We start from the raw sequence: 17,426 nt of genomic DNA, 5'->3' as shown, positions 1-17,426 counted from the left end.
CATTTTGGTGATAATTCAGTTTGAAGCTCTAGCCTGCACCAGTTGGGTAATGCAAATCAGCATTTAAAAGTAACCAAGTGAGAAAAATACTAGGGTAAGCAGTATAATTATTTGGTTGAAGCAACAGTTCTGATTAAATGCTGAACCTGTGTGGGACCATAAAGGTATGATCGTAAAGCAATGAGGCATGGGTATGACTCTATTATTACTTTACTATTATTATTTTTAAAAACAACCTTTCAAAAGCACTTGATTATACAGTGCTAGTGCAATGCAAGTTACTCCACATTTTTCAGGAGCACAGTTGTGAAGATTCTGCCTCGTATATTTTAAGCATTAGACAATCCTGGTTCTTGCTGAATGAATTCAGGATGCTGAAGTTCCTTGTCTCCTTGTGCTTTCAGAGTTTATCCTGGTCCCACAGTAATTTGTGTTGCATAACAGGAACATCTGGAGGCATTTGCCTCAAGCACTACCTGTTGAGTGGCATCATCATTCAATTAAATTTTAAGATCTGGTCAGCGCTTTCAGGTACAGCAGTCCTTCTCTTTCCCAAAGAGTTGCCAGCACTTCACCATTTTCTTTAGTTTAGCCAGATTAGGTTTAGGCTGAAGCAGAAAAAAGAACATTAATTACTTAATCACACATACCTTAACTCAAAGAAAATAATCCAATAATATTGCTTATAAAATTCTGTACACATTGGTATTCAAATGGAGAATATTCTCAGAGTTTACTTTTGGTTTTTCTGCAAAATTAATTAAAACATTGTGATACAATCACCATGAAAAGTGTCTGTTTCCACTTGCCTGAGAGTAAGCCACACTGCACGCAATATGACTTACATCTGAGTAGACATTGTATAGGGTTACACTGGAAAAGATCTGTAAGAAATGTATTAGATTCTTGCCTGGTCCTGTTCAGAAATCCCTATGGACATGGATGTTCAGTTCTGATTCCTTGTGTTCTTTTACAGGCGTTATTCATAAAGCAAAATCTTACTTTGAAAAGGTCTATACAGTAGTTCACATACGACTTCAACTGAACTAATTCTCAAAAGAGATGCTAGATAGTTTTTACACGTTATTAAAACTCTCTGTCCAAATTTGAAGTAAACCACATTGGGAAGGTTCTACCCTAAAAGGCTGCATATAAAATATACACGTACAGAAGAAGAAAACTGGGTGTTCTACCCAGGCAAACTTGTTGGTTAGTATGAAATCTGTGTAGGATAGGCACGTTCAGTCACCACATCCTGTGCATTTTGTCTGCTAAATATAATACCTGAATTTCCTGCTGCAAGTGATCTACATCAGCAAGAGGCAGCATTGAAGGTCTCCCATGAGCACATTGAAAAGGTAACTGACAACATGACAAAGCTTCCATAAGATGGCAGCTCTCTTCCAATGTCAAGCTGTGATTGAACTTAATAGCACCTGAAAAAGAGAGAAAAGTCTTGATGGAGTAACTCTACAAGAAGGGCAGCTCCTTCCTAGCCATGAAGTTGTGTAAAAAAAGAGGGACACCACCCCCAAAGTTCTATAACTATGTTAGTATCTGTTTAGCACACAGCTTGCAACTCATACCTGTAGTAAAAACCTTTTTGCTTGTGAAGGTCAGAAACAATAGTTGTGAAAATGAAAGGTGGAGCCACAAGGCAATTTTCTCCCCACATTTCTGCTTGTTTAAAGGTGATTCTTAAGTTCAGGTTTTCAGAGCACAGTGCATCTGAATTTAAAGGACTTGCAAGCTTTTCAGTTACTTCATTTCAAAACACATCCTAGAGCTAAAATTAAAGTCTTGTAGCAGTAGGTACTGAAGCCTCTCCTTCCTTTTTTAAATCATTTTGGTGCTTTCCCCCATTTTTCTGCACACTTAAGTAGCAACCAGTCAGATGTTTCTTACCCCTCATGAGCATGGTCTACAGACAATGATAATTCTGTTAAGATGCTTCCACATGGCAGTTTATCGTGGACTTGATGCTGCTCATTTATCCAAGTTTTTCCACAGAATACACATGACATCATCCACACAACATCATCCTCATCAAAATGCCATTTCATTCCCCACTCCCCATTACTGTTCATGGGCAGTTCGCTTTGGATCTTCCGTGAAAATGATAAATCGGGATTAAATGGGAAAACAACATGGGATGGCGTTTTGATGAGGATGATGTTTTTAGATGCTGCACAAAACTTGCACGAGCAGCACTGAGTTCACAGTAAACTGATATGTGGAAGCACAATTTCAGTATGAAGTATTATAGATCCCTGCTGTTCTGCTTTTCATGCAAATTACACCTGTCCTCTCTGAAAGTGTGGGGAAGGTTTCTGTAGAAGAATGAGGTGGCCCAAGATAAACAATGTTTTCTTTACCATGGCAAGCCTGGGAAGCCAGCACCTTCAGAATTGTTAGAGGCAGTCTCCCTCGTGCCCCTCCTGTGGATTGCAGAAGCTGAAAAACAGCAGGACACTATTGGACAATTGTTTCTAAAGACAACTAAGAATGAAAAGTCACAGCAACTAGAGATAATGAGGTCCCAGGTGGTCCATATAACCTTGCCATTTTCATGCCATGCTCTGCACCAGCAGTCAAATAAGGTCATATCCACACTTCCTATTGTCCTACTGCTTTCACTGGGTGAAACCCCTCTTTAGCACGCAATCAGAGCAAACAGCAATTCAGCTTTCCCCCTGGATTCACATTTGCTCCGATTTAGCACTAAAGAGCAGTCTTTCCCTGGAAAAGGAGCAGGGCAAGGGAAAAACTGCTCAGACACGGCACAAGTGGAGGTGTGGATGAGCTCTAAATTTGAAACAATTCACTGTTGCATCCAAGCATTGGGCCCCTTCCTCAGCAAAGAGGGGGGGAGTGCTCAGCAGAGAGCTCCCTTGAAGGATTTTGCTCACAGTCCCCTTCATAATCCTGGGGATGGTTTGGTCCAGAGTTACTAATTGTTTTCCTTCTCTGAGGTATTAACTTGAATTAACTTGCATTAACCCCAACCCCAGAGTTGGTCACGACTGGACCTAATGGTCAGGGGTCCCTTTACCTTTAAGTTGTGAACAGCCCTTAGGCTGTTAAAGACTGTTAGTTCCTTTAACAAGGGAATGTGAATTCTCCTCTGGTTATTTTAGAACCCTACACAATAAAAGAACAATTTATGTGGAGCACTGTATATTTTCCCTCCTTCTTCTCCATGTAACAACAGCTTGTACCACAGATTATCCAGTGAAAGGCCATTTGTGGTTTAAACATACATGGTTATTTATTTACTGATGTATCTGCTCCCTTCTAGACACTGTTTTGTTACTGTGTTTATTCTGGGAGCTTCACTATTTCTGTGCTGTGTTGTTTCAGAATCTCAAAGAAGGGGGTGAATTGCCATCTACCAATGGCAAGAGTGAAGAAAGTACATTTGCTTTGAAACAGTTAGATGTCACAGGTCCAAGGACAACATGATGCGGCTGCTCTCTTTCTTCCAACTCCTCCCCAAGCTTATAGGGAGGGCTGGCTTTTCTTATCCTCCTGTTCTGGCCACTGGTGGGAAGGAGTCTGCCCCAACCTCAGGATTCCAAAACATGCAGATGGAAATTCAATATGCTTTCCGACTTTAGGAGGGTAATGTGCAAGTCCTGTCTAATTCATACAGCTCTTCTTTATAAACCACACCCACCCACCCACACCATACCTCAATTTCCTCTCGAATGAACTCCTAAAAAATACAAAAGAGACAGATCAGCCAAATTAGGTTATGTTCTTTTCTCACCCTCACAAACAAAATCTCTGTCCTTCAAAAAGGGAATATCAAAACCCTGGTAACAAAAAAAAATAAAATAAACCAGAATACAAAGGATCTATACATGCCCATTTCAGCACAGCAGATGTCTCTGAGGAAAATATGTGGATGCAACTAAGAAGCCCATTATGTAGTAAACGTGCAGATACAATGTTAAATTTATTGTGTTTTAATTAGTTATTATAAACTGCCCTGGAAATTTTGAATTGAAAGATGATACGGAAATGTTTCAAAATAAATTAATGGGTAGTAGCCAACTAAGTTTACTTGGAGTACACCCACTGGAATTAATGGACCTAACTTGGTCATGTTAATTTCAATGGGTCTCTACTCTGACTAAAACTTGGTTGACTATCAGCCTTAATGGCTTTTCATGCATGAGTATGACTACAGTTTTCCCAAACCCATCTTGCCAATTACAATGGAAAATAGACTAAGCAAATCCTAGGTATAAAATGCTCTGCAGGTTTAAGTATCATTTCTATATATTTGGATGTTAAATATCTTATGATTAGGCTGCTATCTATATGAAGCAGCAAATACATCTGCAGAGAAAATAACCTATCCACTTTAGGTAAGAATTATTACCGGTAGCAAGCTGTTCAAGTCTGCCTGATCAAGACCTGTATGTAACACTGCCAAAGCTCAGGAAAAACTTAACAGATATAGTGGAAACAATACTGAAAGATCACGCTTTAATCTGGTAGCATCTCTTAATAGAATTTTCCTCATACTTCTTCCAATAATAATAATATTATAATAATAATTTATTATTTATACCCCGCCCATCTGGCTGGGTTTCCCCAGCCACTCTGGGCGGCTTCCAACAAAAAAATAAAACACAGTAATCTATTAAACATTAAAAGTCTCCCTAAACTGCCTTCAGATGTCTTCTAAAAGTCTGGTAGTTGTTTTCCTCTTTGACATCTGATGGGAGGGCGTTCCACAGGACAGGCGCCACCACCGAGAAGGCCCTCTGCCTGGTTCCCTGCAACTTGGCTTCTCGCAACGAGGGAACCGTCAGAAGGCCCTCGGTACTGGACCACTGTCAGGAGGTCAGTCCCACCATGCTGTCTGTTACTGGTGTGGGGTGCCGCATAAGAGTTCTCCCACACTTCATGGTATCTTTCTTTTTCAGGACTTCTTACAGACTCCTAGTTATGCAGGGCAGGGAACAAGACTAATTGTAATGCAGACAGGACTTCCAAGCAACTTGCTGCCGATCGTTATTATAGAGCAGACATAGTAAATTATTCACATCCACATATCACCTGCACAATGCTCTTCGTCACTGTCTGCCTGCCACGGCGCAATTCATTGGCCTCTTTCTCCACAAAACACAGTGGCACTTTTCCAATAAGAATCTGAGAGCGATTGTTCTCTGGAAAGGATAATTCAAGGCCTAAGTCCTCCAGACTTTTTTGGCAGCACCTAGAAATTAAAATGTAAGCACAAGACTCTGAACTGGAAGATCAGCCTTGGATATTCCTTTCCACCCAGTACACAAACTCGCAAACTACAATTACTGCACTTTCTTAAAAAGAAATACAGTATAATCAAGGATCACTGCAATCATTTGCTAATATACTTTCTTTACAAAAAAAAGTGAGAAATAATTCTTTGAAGGAGCAGAGCTTCTATTATAGAGCACTACTCATTGTACAAATTAAGGGGGAAAATTTATGATTAGATTTAACAGCAAATGAACTTATATTTAAACCTATCTTTTTATATTATAAATTTTATTATGATTTACGATCAGAACAAATGCCCTCTTACACCACAACCAAATGAATGTCTATTCAGAAGTAAGTTGCTTGTTTCCAGGTCAGTGGATATAGTATGGTTTCTTTAAAGTATAAATATTATTTATTTGTATAGCTGAAGCTGTTGCAAAAGATTAAAAATGCAAAACAGAATACAGTAAAAGCAGAATAGAATACATTACACAGTTAAAATAAATATTAAAACCAAACTTTCTGTCAGGTAAGAGTTTTCTCCATTGAAGAATTTAGCTTATCATCTCCACACACTTTTCTCCTTAAAATTGTAGCTTTAAAAGCAAAACAAGCCACTTTTCCAGAAGTGTTGGGGGGGGGGCTGTACCCTAATAAAGTTTAATCTAATACCTAATTGATCTCCAACTGGGAGATTAAAATATTTGAACAAGACTGCTCTTCAGTCCTTGGAGACTGAGCAAACAAATGTTTTTCACTTCCAACCAATGTAACTTGGAACTTCATAATCCATCTACCACAGAAGAAGAACAATTCAGAGAAGGAGATACTCATTCAGATTCAAGATCACCTGTACGATACCAGCTACACTGGCTGCCGGTGCATGTCCAGGCCTAATTTAAGGTGCTGGTCTGTCTTATTCTTGTGAATCTGTGTTATACTTGGTTTTAAAAATAATTGATTTTTGATACTTGTAGTTTTATTGTTGTAAGCTGCTTTGGATGGGCTTAAACCAGAAAAAGTTGCATGTATTTTAAAACAGAAATAAAAAGCACAGCCAATTCACAGTCTGGCTAATACCAACCATAAGAGTCTCCTCTGCTCCTCTGTAATCTCAATCTCCAAGGGGGGGCATACAGTGGAGGCCAGCAATTTCTTCTTGCCCAATTTTTCTGGTTGCTTCTCATAGGAATCTGATAACAACAAATGCACTGTTATTTATCTTATATATAAGAAATGTGCCTTACTGCCTCATCCTACAGCTCTATGTTTTAGAATGTAACATGCGTGCAGTTTGAAGTAACACTATTTTCTTCAGCAGTGGATGAGGGACCTATAATAATAAGAACGGAATATTCTCTATTTTTGACCACAATCTTGTTCACGAGACGTGAGGATTCCCAGCCTGTATCAAACATGGCCATCCGAATAGGTGACAATTATAATTTCCTTTAACGCATGACCCACCCAAAAAATAGCCAAGCAAGCTGTTACAAGATTAGTGACTCCATTTAAATCCTTTAGCAAACACTTTTTGCAGTCCCAAGGGCTTTTCACATTCTTGAGCAATTTTCGCTGCCAGGCTACAACCAGAAAAGTTTCTCTTGGACTCTTCCCTGTAGAAAATTCATAACTCTTGTTGACAAGGAGGTCAATGAACTGTTATAGGCACAATGGACTGCTGCTGTGTTTTACTGAGTTGCGGCCAGAATCTCCCGAGGCTTGAAAAATACACATCCCTTGTTGGACAGAGGAGATTATTCACATTCAGCTAAAAATATGGGATGTAAAGAAAAATCAAAAGAAGCCAACGTTGGGGATGCTAGCTTTCACAGTGAAACTGATCCCATATTTTCATTCTCTCCAATTAATTGACATACATCACAACAAATCTAATACAGATTTGTATCAGAAAAGGAAGAAAACTACTTAAAAAAACAACAACCTGTAACTATACCTGTAATAAGTTGCTCTAGGCGGATACGCTCATGAGCTGCATGCTGATCCACCAGCACTAAGAGATTTCCACCTAGATCAAAAGCATCATCAAAAATTCAGCATGTAAACTTGGTGTTACAATTTTCTTTTGATCTCATCTAATCCAACAGAATAAATTCAAGTTTTATGAGCATATGCTGGGAATGTAAAAAAAGAAAGAAAGAAAGAAAGAGGGGGATATTATCTTATATGTCATGCAGCAAAAAAGTACCGGGGAAGAAGATAAAAGGCATAATAGTTTCTGTTATATGCTTAAATCCCATTTTTGAAAAACTGAATTATGTCAAAGGCTTGGTATTGGGGGGGGGGGGAACCCCACCAAGGAAGTACCAGTAACTTCTTACATACAAGCTGTGGCAATAATATTGTGTGCAAAGGGCTGGAGATAACAAAGAATCCTGAAAGTAAAAGAATAGCTAAAAATGTTTAGATTGGGCATTAATGGAAAAACTGTCATATTACTTTCAAGCACGAGAAAAAAGAAAACTGCAGTATCTTTACATATTACTTCCCCAGTGAAAGAGTGATCTTAAGAGGTTTTAAGGTGTTAATATTGTATAATCTAGGGACCCAGGTGGCGCTGTGGGTTAAATCACTGAGCCTAGGGCTTGCTGATCAGAAGGTCGGCGGGTCGAATCCCTGTGACAGGGTGAGCTCCCGTTGCTTGGTCCCAGCTCCTGCCAACCTAGCAGTTCGAAAGCATGTCAAAATGCAAGTAGATAAATAGGAACCGCTACAGCGGGAAGGTAAACGGCGTTTCCATGTGTTGCTCTGGTTTGCCAGAAGCGGCTTTGTCATGCTGGCCACATGACCTGGAAGCTATACGCCGGCTCCCTCGGCCAATAATGCGAGATGAGCGTGCAACCCCAGAGTCGGTCACGACTGGACCTAATGGTCAGGGGTCCCTTTACCTTTACCTTTATTGTATAATCTACTCTTGATGCAAGGTTAATTAGGTTCTCTTTTGATATGTTCTACAGATGAATTCAATAAAATTCTATTCTACACACTAATTTATGAAATTAGCAATCATTATTTGAATCTACATCATATCATTAAGATATTTTGCAGGTTTGTCTTATTGACCAGGGGTTGGGAACCTCCAGCATGCAGACCAATCCTGGCCCACGAGGGGAATCCAATTTGGCCCACAAGACCATCTTCCCCAGGTCACCCCCACTGGGCCATCAGCTGACAACATTGGGGACATCAGCTGAGAGGCTGGATGATGGAGTTTAGTCTTGCACTGCCTGTGTGCCCCATTCCCAGCAGGGAACAGGATCGCAGTACAGCCAAGGGAGCAGCATTTAATCTCTGCTCTTCAGCTGAGGAGCGGAGATGAAAGTCTTCTCAAAAGCAACATGGCCCAGGATGCCAGCTTAGAAATACCATTACTGACTCGATATGAAAATAGTTACAGTATGTCATTGTCCCGGGTATAGCCAAGTTCTACAAAAGCTGCAAAACCCTATTACTCAGAGGAAGTAACATTCTTACCTGTGTCTTCATTTTCATCTGCCGTAGTATTTATTAAACAAGCAATAAATTTATTGTCCACTTGATTAAGAACCTGTAACACATTCAGTTGACTATTCATTAAAACTTACAAATAAATCTATAATAACTGTATAATAATTCAACAAAGATATTTCACTAGTTCAACCATTTGTTGACATACATCAATAAAACATTATTTGCTAACCACAGCTATTGACTACTGCACTGTCTGTATCTTTCCAAATCGAAAGAAATGTTTTATGCAAATCGTTAGCATATTTACCTGCACTGAATCAATCATCTTCTTGGTGAACCTATATGGGTACAGGATGTTATGGATTTTCACAGCAAGATTATCAGCTTGCCCACTGCTCACATTAAGAGCAACCTATAAAACATATAATCAAAATTAACTTACTAGGATGTTCGCTGGAACAACAAATATCAGAACTCAAAATCATATGAACAATTGTTTTTAAACAATGTTCTTCGTAACAGAACTTAAAGTCCCATTCAAATAGTATTGGCATGGGTGTTTCCCACACCATCTTGCAAACCTCTGTGGGATGCTAAATAAGCAGGGTACAGTCCTTCTGATCAAGATAGGTGGTTTTTTTGCAGCAATCTTACCCAAAACATTTACCGTAAATTGGTCCCACTGATATTTGAGAAGTGATGTGGTCACCCACTCTAGTATCAGCATTTTGTTGTATATGGAGTAGATGCAACGAGCTAGTAAAACTATCACCCACTATTGTTGTCACCTTACACAGATGTCAACATCTACATCAGTTTGAGATGATAATGATGATGATGATAGTGATGGAAGCGATCCCTTACTGGACTGAAGCTTGAAGCTGATGGTGTTTTTTTTAAAGGCAACAGCAGAAGGTTTGCTACTTTGACTTGACTACTGCAAAGTTAAAATATGAATATAACTTAATGGGCATAGTATATACTGTACTTTCCATCACTAACCAACTCCTTCTATATATTTACTTGAAAGCAGTTTCCTTGAAGCTCAGTTGAACTCAGTTTCAAATAAATATGTTTATTCTAAAGATAGCCATATCCCTCATGAGTAAAGAAACTTAATTTAAATGAGCAGTAAATGCAATGGATAATACTATAGCTTCCCTATCACATTATAGAATCCAGTTAGTCCTACAAGAATAATCACATTGCACTATTTACATTGCCAGAGATAACTGAAAACTGTGCTATAAACCATTTAGCTTATAACTAGGGCACAGTGCTTTATCCTCAAGTCAAGATTGTTGCTTTGGTAATCTAAGCAGGGCCTATAAAAGCAATTTGGCTTCCAAATGAAACAGGGTAAGCTTTTGGAAAAGTTTGAACAAAAATACCACCAATTTCCAAATTGCATGAAGAACTTGTAGACTCAATAACCACAAGAGGCGTGAGTGGGAAGTTTTTGGACAGTTCCATAAATCTATACAACAATTATTATCTGAGTCCAAAAATCACAATGCAACATAAAACAGAAGCAAATCCCAATAATTAATGGTGATGCAATTCCACCCACCTCTGGAAAGTGAGCAAACACAGGATTGTCCCATTCAGAAAACAAGGACTGGAGAGATTCTCCTTGCGTATCTGGAAGAGAATATATGCAAAGGATTGAAACTATGGGCGTTAGTTCATATTTTTTCATCAACAAGTTAAGATAATATCCAAGTAGAAAAGGCACACTGCCCATTATGATGTTTGAGATTTTATTTTATCACATCTGCACAAGATTAGAAAACCAGTTCACTGCCCTATTTATATAGAAGGATACAAAGCAAAGTTTGTATCCCCAAACCGCTGCTTTAGTAGTTCTGTCACCTTTAGGTGAGATTGTTAAAGTGTCAGGATCTTCCTCCAGTGTGTGTTTTAGTACAACAATCTGCCCTGCCTTGAAATGTTAAAGAGGGCTTGAAGTCAGTTGCTCATTCCTACTAGAGGAAACACATACCAGAACAATGATTCACCTTTCTTTGATTCATAAAGATCTCAAAAATTAAATATGGTGTCATTTCCAGACAAGAACTAGGACAATCAGAAGAATGGGATTAATTTTCCTCTTCAAATCACTGTTGTTTACATAGAAGTAGGCACTGCATGCGATCCACATTTTAATTGACTTTGACCCTTAAAAAAGTTATTTCCAATTCCACACGTCAAGTGATTCATACAAGTCCCATTGTTAACAGACCTTGAATCACTCCAAGTTCCTGTTGGGACAGCTGGCAGAATTCTTTGGTTTGTTATTATTTAACATAGTACTCTATGTCCTGGCCTACCTCTGAAATCTTGGCTTGCTAAACTCCTCTCTTGCCGAGGTCTTGGAAGGAAGGGCACAATAAGCTCACTTCTAAATGGGTGGCATCTGCACTGAAACCCTAAATACCCAACAAAAGAATTACTTCTATAGATGTGCTTACAAGTGCTGGTCTACAAAAGTGTCCACTTGCTGTTTTTATTATAAAAGGATCAATAGGTGATTAGCATAATACAAAACATTAAAGAATCACATCAGCGCAACACTGTAATGATGGAGAAATAAGATTTAGCCAACATTATATGAATTACGAAAGACATATCACCAGCAAGGAGACCTGCATATAAACTGTTCAGAAATAAGAGAATAGTGGTTTTCAGCAGGGAGTGGGGGGAGGAAGAAACTCCCAAGTGCTTGAAGGAAAATTCATTCCAGGCCCAACATGTTTCAGGGGCATGTTTTGAACAGTTCTCATCAAGTGCATAAAAACACCGGTGACAATTCTTGTTCAGAGAATGTATTTCCTTTCCCTTGAAGGACTGTTCCAAAAGGTGTTGAGACTGAAATAAACATTTTTTTCCAAACACCTGGACTTTCTTCCTCTCGCTCCCCGCACTGCCTACCCCGCTACAGGTGGTTACATGGTTTTGTGCTTATAGAATCACAGAACTGAAGGGGGTCATCTCGTCCAACCTGCTGCAATGCAGGAATCACAACTAAATAATCCCCGACAATAAACAAACCTGAAAACACGCTGTGAACTTACCACTCTCCATGACAACATTTACAGCCACTGTGCTTATATCTTTAGTACATACAGCCTGAGGTTCCTCGCTGGGAGCAGTATAGGTGCTCAGTCCAGTCAGTTTGTTGATGTATACCATCCTACCCAAGGACGCATCAAACTGCTGAAACCATTCAGAATGATGCAACTGTGGCTCTTCCTCCTCAGCTGCACTTGAGTCATCTGCAGCATCCTCCATACTGCCAATCAAGTTCACATTTTGCAGTTCAGAGGCTTTCACAGCTTGCTTTATAAATCCATCCATAATGCCTGTATTTTCACAGGAGCCTTCGGAATCAGCCCCTTTATTGGACAAAGCTAAACGTCTGCTTGGGGAAGCTGCATATTCCCCATCGGTGTCAATGAAACAATGGTTGACAGTATCTTCCGTGTTGCCAGGTCTTGTGCTAGAGATTCCTACAGAATCATTCTGCTCATCAGAGGCTGAAGCAAAACAAAAACTCTCTGTTCCTGTTTTTCTTGGGGAAATTTGAGGCATTTGGCAAGCACTCTGCAAAAGATTATTTTGAGATAGGTGGTCATGTCTGACTTCATCTTTTTGGCTTGAATGTGCTTGAGATTGTTCTGAAGACTGCCCTAAAGGTTCTGTAGTCAAAGTTTCTATAAGGCAGTCCTTCATTCTAGATACTTTAGAGGCAAGTGTTCCTGTGAAGTTAGTGTCATAAAGAGGTTTATTTTTTATCTGAGAGTATTCTGTCAGTGTCAGAGGACTCTCCCTTATATTAACAGCTTCTCCGTGTAATAGACTTTCTTCTATGGAGTGCTGAGATTTTTCTAAAGAAAAAAGGCAATCTTGACCACTGTTAGTAGACACAAAATGTTCCTTAGTTGGAGTTTCACAAGTACTAGAGTTCTGAAAATTTGTATTCTCATCAGTGGGGTACCTGCCACAGGCTGCCCTTTTAACCTCACACTTTTCTGCATCAGTTGTTGGCTTACTCTTTAAGTTCCCATAATGTCTTCTGAATCTATCTAATGACCCCAGCTTTGGATGCAAGCTTAGTTTTGTAAAGCCACAGGATCTAGGCCTAACTGAAGGCTCCATCATTTCCCTAGTCCGAGTTGCACTGTCTAGATGATGAACAGGACCTGAAGGTGCCTTAGAAATAAATTCTTTAACATGTGATGTTACAAAGCCAACACTACCATGTGGAGGAAAAGAAACAACCTCGTTCTTTTGACCTGACATGTTCTTCTTCCTCATACATTTGTTTCCAATGGCAGCACTGGTTTTCCTCCAATTTTCTTCAGCACTTGGAATTTTCTCTGAAAACTCTAGCTTTTTTTCAAATATATCCTTGGCACTTATTGGACCCAGTTGTGTCTGTCTGTCTAATGAATTGTTAATTTCTGTTGTTTTGTGAGGTGGCAGATTTTGCATCAGATGTGTTATAAGGCCTGTGGAACACAACTTAATTTTTTTCCTTACCACCTCTCCACTGACATTTGATCCTGCGGAAGGTTCCCTACCTGTCACTGGCTTATATTTTCCTATCAATCCGTGTCCAATAAGAGATTCACCTTCAAACTCATTAACATCTTCCATAGCTTCAATATGTCTCAGAGTGACAGTGCTGGGGTTACTTTCCTGAAGGGCTCTGTCTTGTTGCCTATTTACACAGTTATCATGTTTCTCAGCACAAAGTGAAGTAGAAGCATACTTGTCTATTTCTAAAGCAACTGTCCTGTCCTGTTCGCCGATTTCTTCTGAACACTTGGAATTAATTGGCTCAACAGGGAGATTATCAGCAATGTTTGATTCTTGGTGTAGGTTACCCAACTTTGGCGAGCTGGGAATTGTGCCATTTTTGTCAGGCAGAAGATTCTTCACATTACTGCTACTCAGATCATGAATAGGTCCAGTGCTAGGCAAAACTGGACCAGCATCTTTCCCCTCCAAATTGTTAGTTGGTGCTGTGTGGTCTGATGTCTTATTTTCATGAATTAATTTCCTTTTGACAGACTTTGACTGCAGATTAAACATTTCATAAGAATCCACAATATTATCAGCAGCTCTCTTGAAACTCTCCTGCAAGTCCTTCTCCTCAAGGAGAGATGGGTGTAAATCTACAGTTTTAACTAAACAAAAGTCATTGTTTTCATTAAATTCTTTAACGTCTTCACCACAAAGCTCAATAAATAAATGTTCTCGCTTTAAAAAATATTTTACTCCTTCCTCAATGCAAGCTAGGAGAGCATTCCAGTTGTGAAACTCTATCAGAGTTTTTGCAGGTTCCAAACACACATCATACGCATCATATGGACATTTCACATTGATAATAAAGACTCCATAGAGCTCTGGGCCAGAGCGCTGACGAGCAGGACTTGAAGTCGAAGACCCACTTTTTGTCTTACATATAATGCTTTGTTTTCTTAATAAAAAGTCAATAAGTTTATGCAATCTTGTTTTTAATACCAATCTATTATTCACATATAGAAACTGAATATTCTTATTGTAATGCCCTTCAGAACTGATAAAACCACTTATCTCGAATACTGCAGATTTATAATTTATTTCTCGTAATTTCTGGGATCTACCTAGATCATAAATCTGAGAAAACCGAGATCGTGTATCTTTTGTCTTCGGTAACTGAAGCACCATTGAACAGGAAGCATCATTCCTTAAAGAAAATGAGGTGGAGGGATGAATAAGTGAAAGAGCCTCTACTTTATGCCTCACTCTCTCAAATTCCAATCTAGAATCCATGCACTTTCTTCTCACAGGTAATTGGTGGAACAAATTGTACGCAGTCACTGTTGTTCCAGCACTGGGTCTATTCAATTCTGCTTCAGAGACTTCCAGTCCTTTTCCATTGTGAAACAGTTTCAGAAAGGTTTTTGCTACTTTATTTGTCTTGGATGATACTTCCAATATACTGGCCATGTTTGCTATGCTTGCCAAAGCTTCTCCACGGAAGCCATAAAACTTTAGATTTTCTAGGTCTTCCACTGAGTAGCATTTACTGGTAAAATATCTATTTCCCACTTTGTTGAGGTCATCTCTTCCCATCCCACTGCCATTATCCACCACCTGGACTTTAAAAGTTTCCATATCCAATCGGACAGCCACACATGTTGCTTTAGCATCTATGCTGTTAAGGACAAGCTCCTCAACACACTGGCCTAGTGAATTGATGGCCACTCCAGACCGCAAGCTGGTTTGCACTTCTTCAGCCAAGCACTTGATCATCACACAAGTGGAAGGATGAAAACCTCAGGAGACTGGATATGTACTGCCACTTTCTTTGAATCCCCTATAAGAAAACAGAGTGAAAACAACCGAAAGCTTAGTGGATATATTTAGCCAGACTCCTCATAAATTCCTTAACATTTCCCTAGTTTGTTTCCATGGTCATTCTTGTTGCCTTACAGCACAATCCTATATTTGCCTACTCATAAGTAAGCCTCATAGAGTCAAATGGTGCTCAGTCCCAGTTTGCAGCATTTGTCAACAAAAGTTCTCATTTTAGAAAAGTTCAGCAATTGCAGAATAGTTCCACTTGTTTCTAAGTTGATTCAACACTTCTGTATGTTCTGTCCAAACAATATGAACGTACATATGCACAAAACCCAAAGTCATCAATGCCAAAGCGAAATTATGACAAATAACTGATTTTTGGTGAATTCAAACATGTGGTTTCACAAGTTTAAAACAACACACATATACATGCAGGATTGTGTCAACTTAATATGGGTGAAATTAAGCATAACTGCTGGGCACTAATGCAGAGTTCCATAATTTAGCTGACACATTGATGGTAATAAATGAAGATACACAAACATTGTGCTTATTACAAATGTTCTAGATGGGGGCTTAATATTGTAAATGGGGCATCAGCAACATTTTTAACCGACTGGATTTTCTGCAGAAAGGCTAGATCTAGGAAAAAATTATGCTCTGGTATTTTCATGTGAATAACATTACATGGATGCTGCAAAATAAATAAAAAAAGAAAACTGATTCCACAATAAAAACTTATCTGGAAGCACCCCAAAACTGTACAGTCCATTCAGACTAGTTAAACACAGAAAGAAGCTGGTGTGATGTTGGCTTTGAGAGGATGCATAAAGTTTAAAAATGAAAAAGGAAGCACCAGCTAGCCACCACTCCCTTTGCCTCTTGGTTACTGCAATGCCAACTCCCATTGCTTGGACCAGTATTTGCAGAGCAGGTATGGAGTCATTGTTAAAATACTGGCTGAAGCACAAGTTCAAAACTACCCTCAGTTTTGACACTCACTTAGGAGAACTTGGGCCAGTCACCCACTCTCGGTCTATCCCACCTCATGGGACTGCTATTGTGCCAACCAGGGTTTGAGAAATAGAATAAATGAGTACCTAGAAGGATTTGAATAAAGCAAATGCACTTTTAAAAATACAAGTAAGTCCGCTTATGAAGAGATTCCAGCTGATGGGGGGGGGGAATCTATACCCGCCTCTTTGCCTCGACTAAAGCAAGACTTTGGAGTGAACAAAGCGGGAGAGACAAGCCAGTGGTCCAGACTTTATAAAGACAAAGTAGAAAGCGGTTGGGCTGCCCCGGGTAAACCACTGGCCGGACTCTGTCTCCTCCCTCCTTGCATCCCAAGCGTGGTCGCAAGAGACCCGCTTCTCTTCCTCGCTTAGCCTCCCGCAACCGAACAAGGCACAATCCACATCCGTGGCAGCCAAATCGACTTGCATCTCCCACCCCCTCAGCTGGTGAAATTAACTGTCAGACACCACCTGAAAACTCGACGGCGGCAGAGCCTGTCGTTGTTGTTGCTGCTGCTCAACAGCCACCGGAGAAACCATCGGGACACTGATTCCCAGCGTACAGAAACGTTGCAATGCACCCTGGGTATTGTAGTCTTTTCGAAACTCTCATTCGTCAGCTCCGCTGGTAAGCTCCTTTGTGTTTGCCGCAGAGAGTCTGTGTTGGACGTCTCTGGGGCGCTCCTGATTTATTGGCCTTTAAGGTGCAAGGATCGTGTTTTTAGCTGAACAGACTAATACAGCTGCCTCTGTGAAAATTATTCTGAGGTCAAGGCAAATCAGGGGATGAATATTGGGTTTGAACCACACAGGTTGGAGCCTTCTTTTGTACTCTTTAAATTCATCAGATCTGAGCATCAGCTATATAGCCTTCTCAAGGCAGTACAGACTGCATACACATGAAGTGTTTGTAAACCAGTTTTATGTGGATAGGCTTCCCTGTTAAGAACATAAGAGCCTTGCTGGATCAGGCCAAAGGCCCATCTGGTCAAGTAACCTGTTCTCCCAGTGGCCAAGCAGATCATTAAGCAAACAGTCTGTGAGCACCTAGAAAGAAACTCTGTGATCACTAAAAGTCAGCATGGGTTTCTGAAAAATGTCATGTCAGACTAATCTGATCTCATTTTTTGACAGAATTACAAGCCTGGTAGATGAAGGGAATGCTGTGGATGTAGCCTATCTTGATTTCAGCAAGGCCTTTGACAAGGTGCCCCATGATATTCTTGTAAAGAAGCTGGTAAAATGCGGGCTAGACAATGCTACCATTCAGTGGATTTGTAACTGGCTGACTGACCGAACTCAAAGGGTGCTCATCAATGGCTCCTCCTCATC

At 39.8% G+C, this 17,426-nt stretch overlaps 1 protein-coding gene across 2 annotated transcripts; it reads right to left on the bottom strand.

The window, feature by feature from the left end:
- Positions 1-192: 192 nt before the first annotated feature.
- On the bottom strand, positions 193-16,648 carry MLH3 (mutL homolog 3). Of its 2 annotated transcripts, XM_035108345.2 has the most exons (13): positions 16,566-16,648; positions 11,802-15,094; positions 11,058-11,156; positions 10,298-10,368; positions 9,035-9,139; positions 8,752-8,824; positions 7,214-7,285; positions 6,341-6,449; positions 5,071-5,230; positions 3,692-3,715; positions 2,376-2,454; positions 1,285-1,436; positions 193-608 (listed from the first exon to the last, which is right to left on the bottom strand). In XM_035108345.2, the coding sequence occupies exons 2-13, from the start codon at positions 15,028-15,030 to the stop codon at positions 528-530; spliced, it is 4,254 nt and encodes a 1,417-aa protein (XP_034964236.2). In that variant the 5' UTR covers positions 15,031-15,094; positions 16,566-16,648; the 3' UTR covers positions 193-527. The 2 variants fall into 2 exon arrangements, with proteins under 2 accessions (XP_034964236.2, XP_034964245.2); XM_035108354.2 differs by lacking the exon at positions 11,058-11,156.
- Positions 16,649-17,426: the final 778 nt, after the last annotated feature.

Source organism: Zootoca vivipara, chromosome 1 (assembly GCF_963506605.1).
Source record: "Zootoca vivipara chromosome 1, rZooViv1.1, whole genome shotgun sequence".
Classification (NCBI taxonomy): Eukaryota; Metazoa; Chordata; class Lepidosauria; order Squamata; family Lacertidae; genus Zootoca; species Zootoca vivipara.
This window is presented reverse-complemented; position numbering and strand designations above follow the sequence as displayed.

Coding starts and splice junctions, on each gene's coding strand:
- MLH3 (XM_035108345.2), bottom strand. CDS start 15,030: ATGATCAAGTGCTTGGCTGAAGAAGTGCAAACCAGCTTGCGGTCTGGA. Junction 9,140..10,297: donor TGTTTGCTCACTTTCCAGAG/GTGGGTGGAATT, acceptor TATGTTTTATAG/GTTGCTCTTAATGTGAGCAG. Junction 6,450..7,213: donor CCTAGAGCAACTTATTACAG/GTATAGTTACAG, acceptor TGTTGTTATCAG/ATTCCTATGAGAAGCAACCA.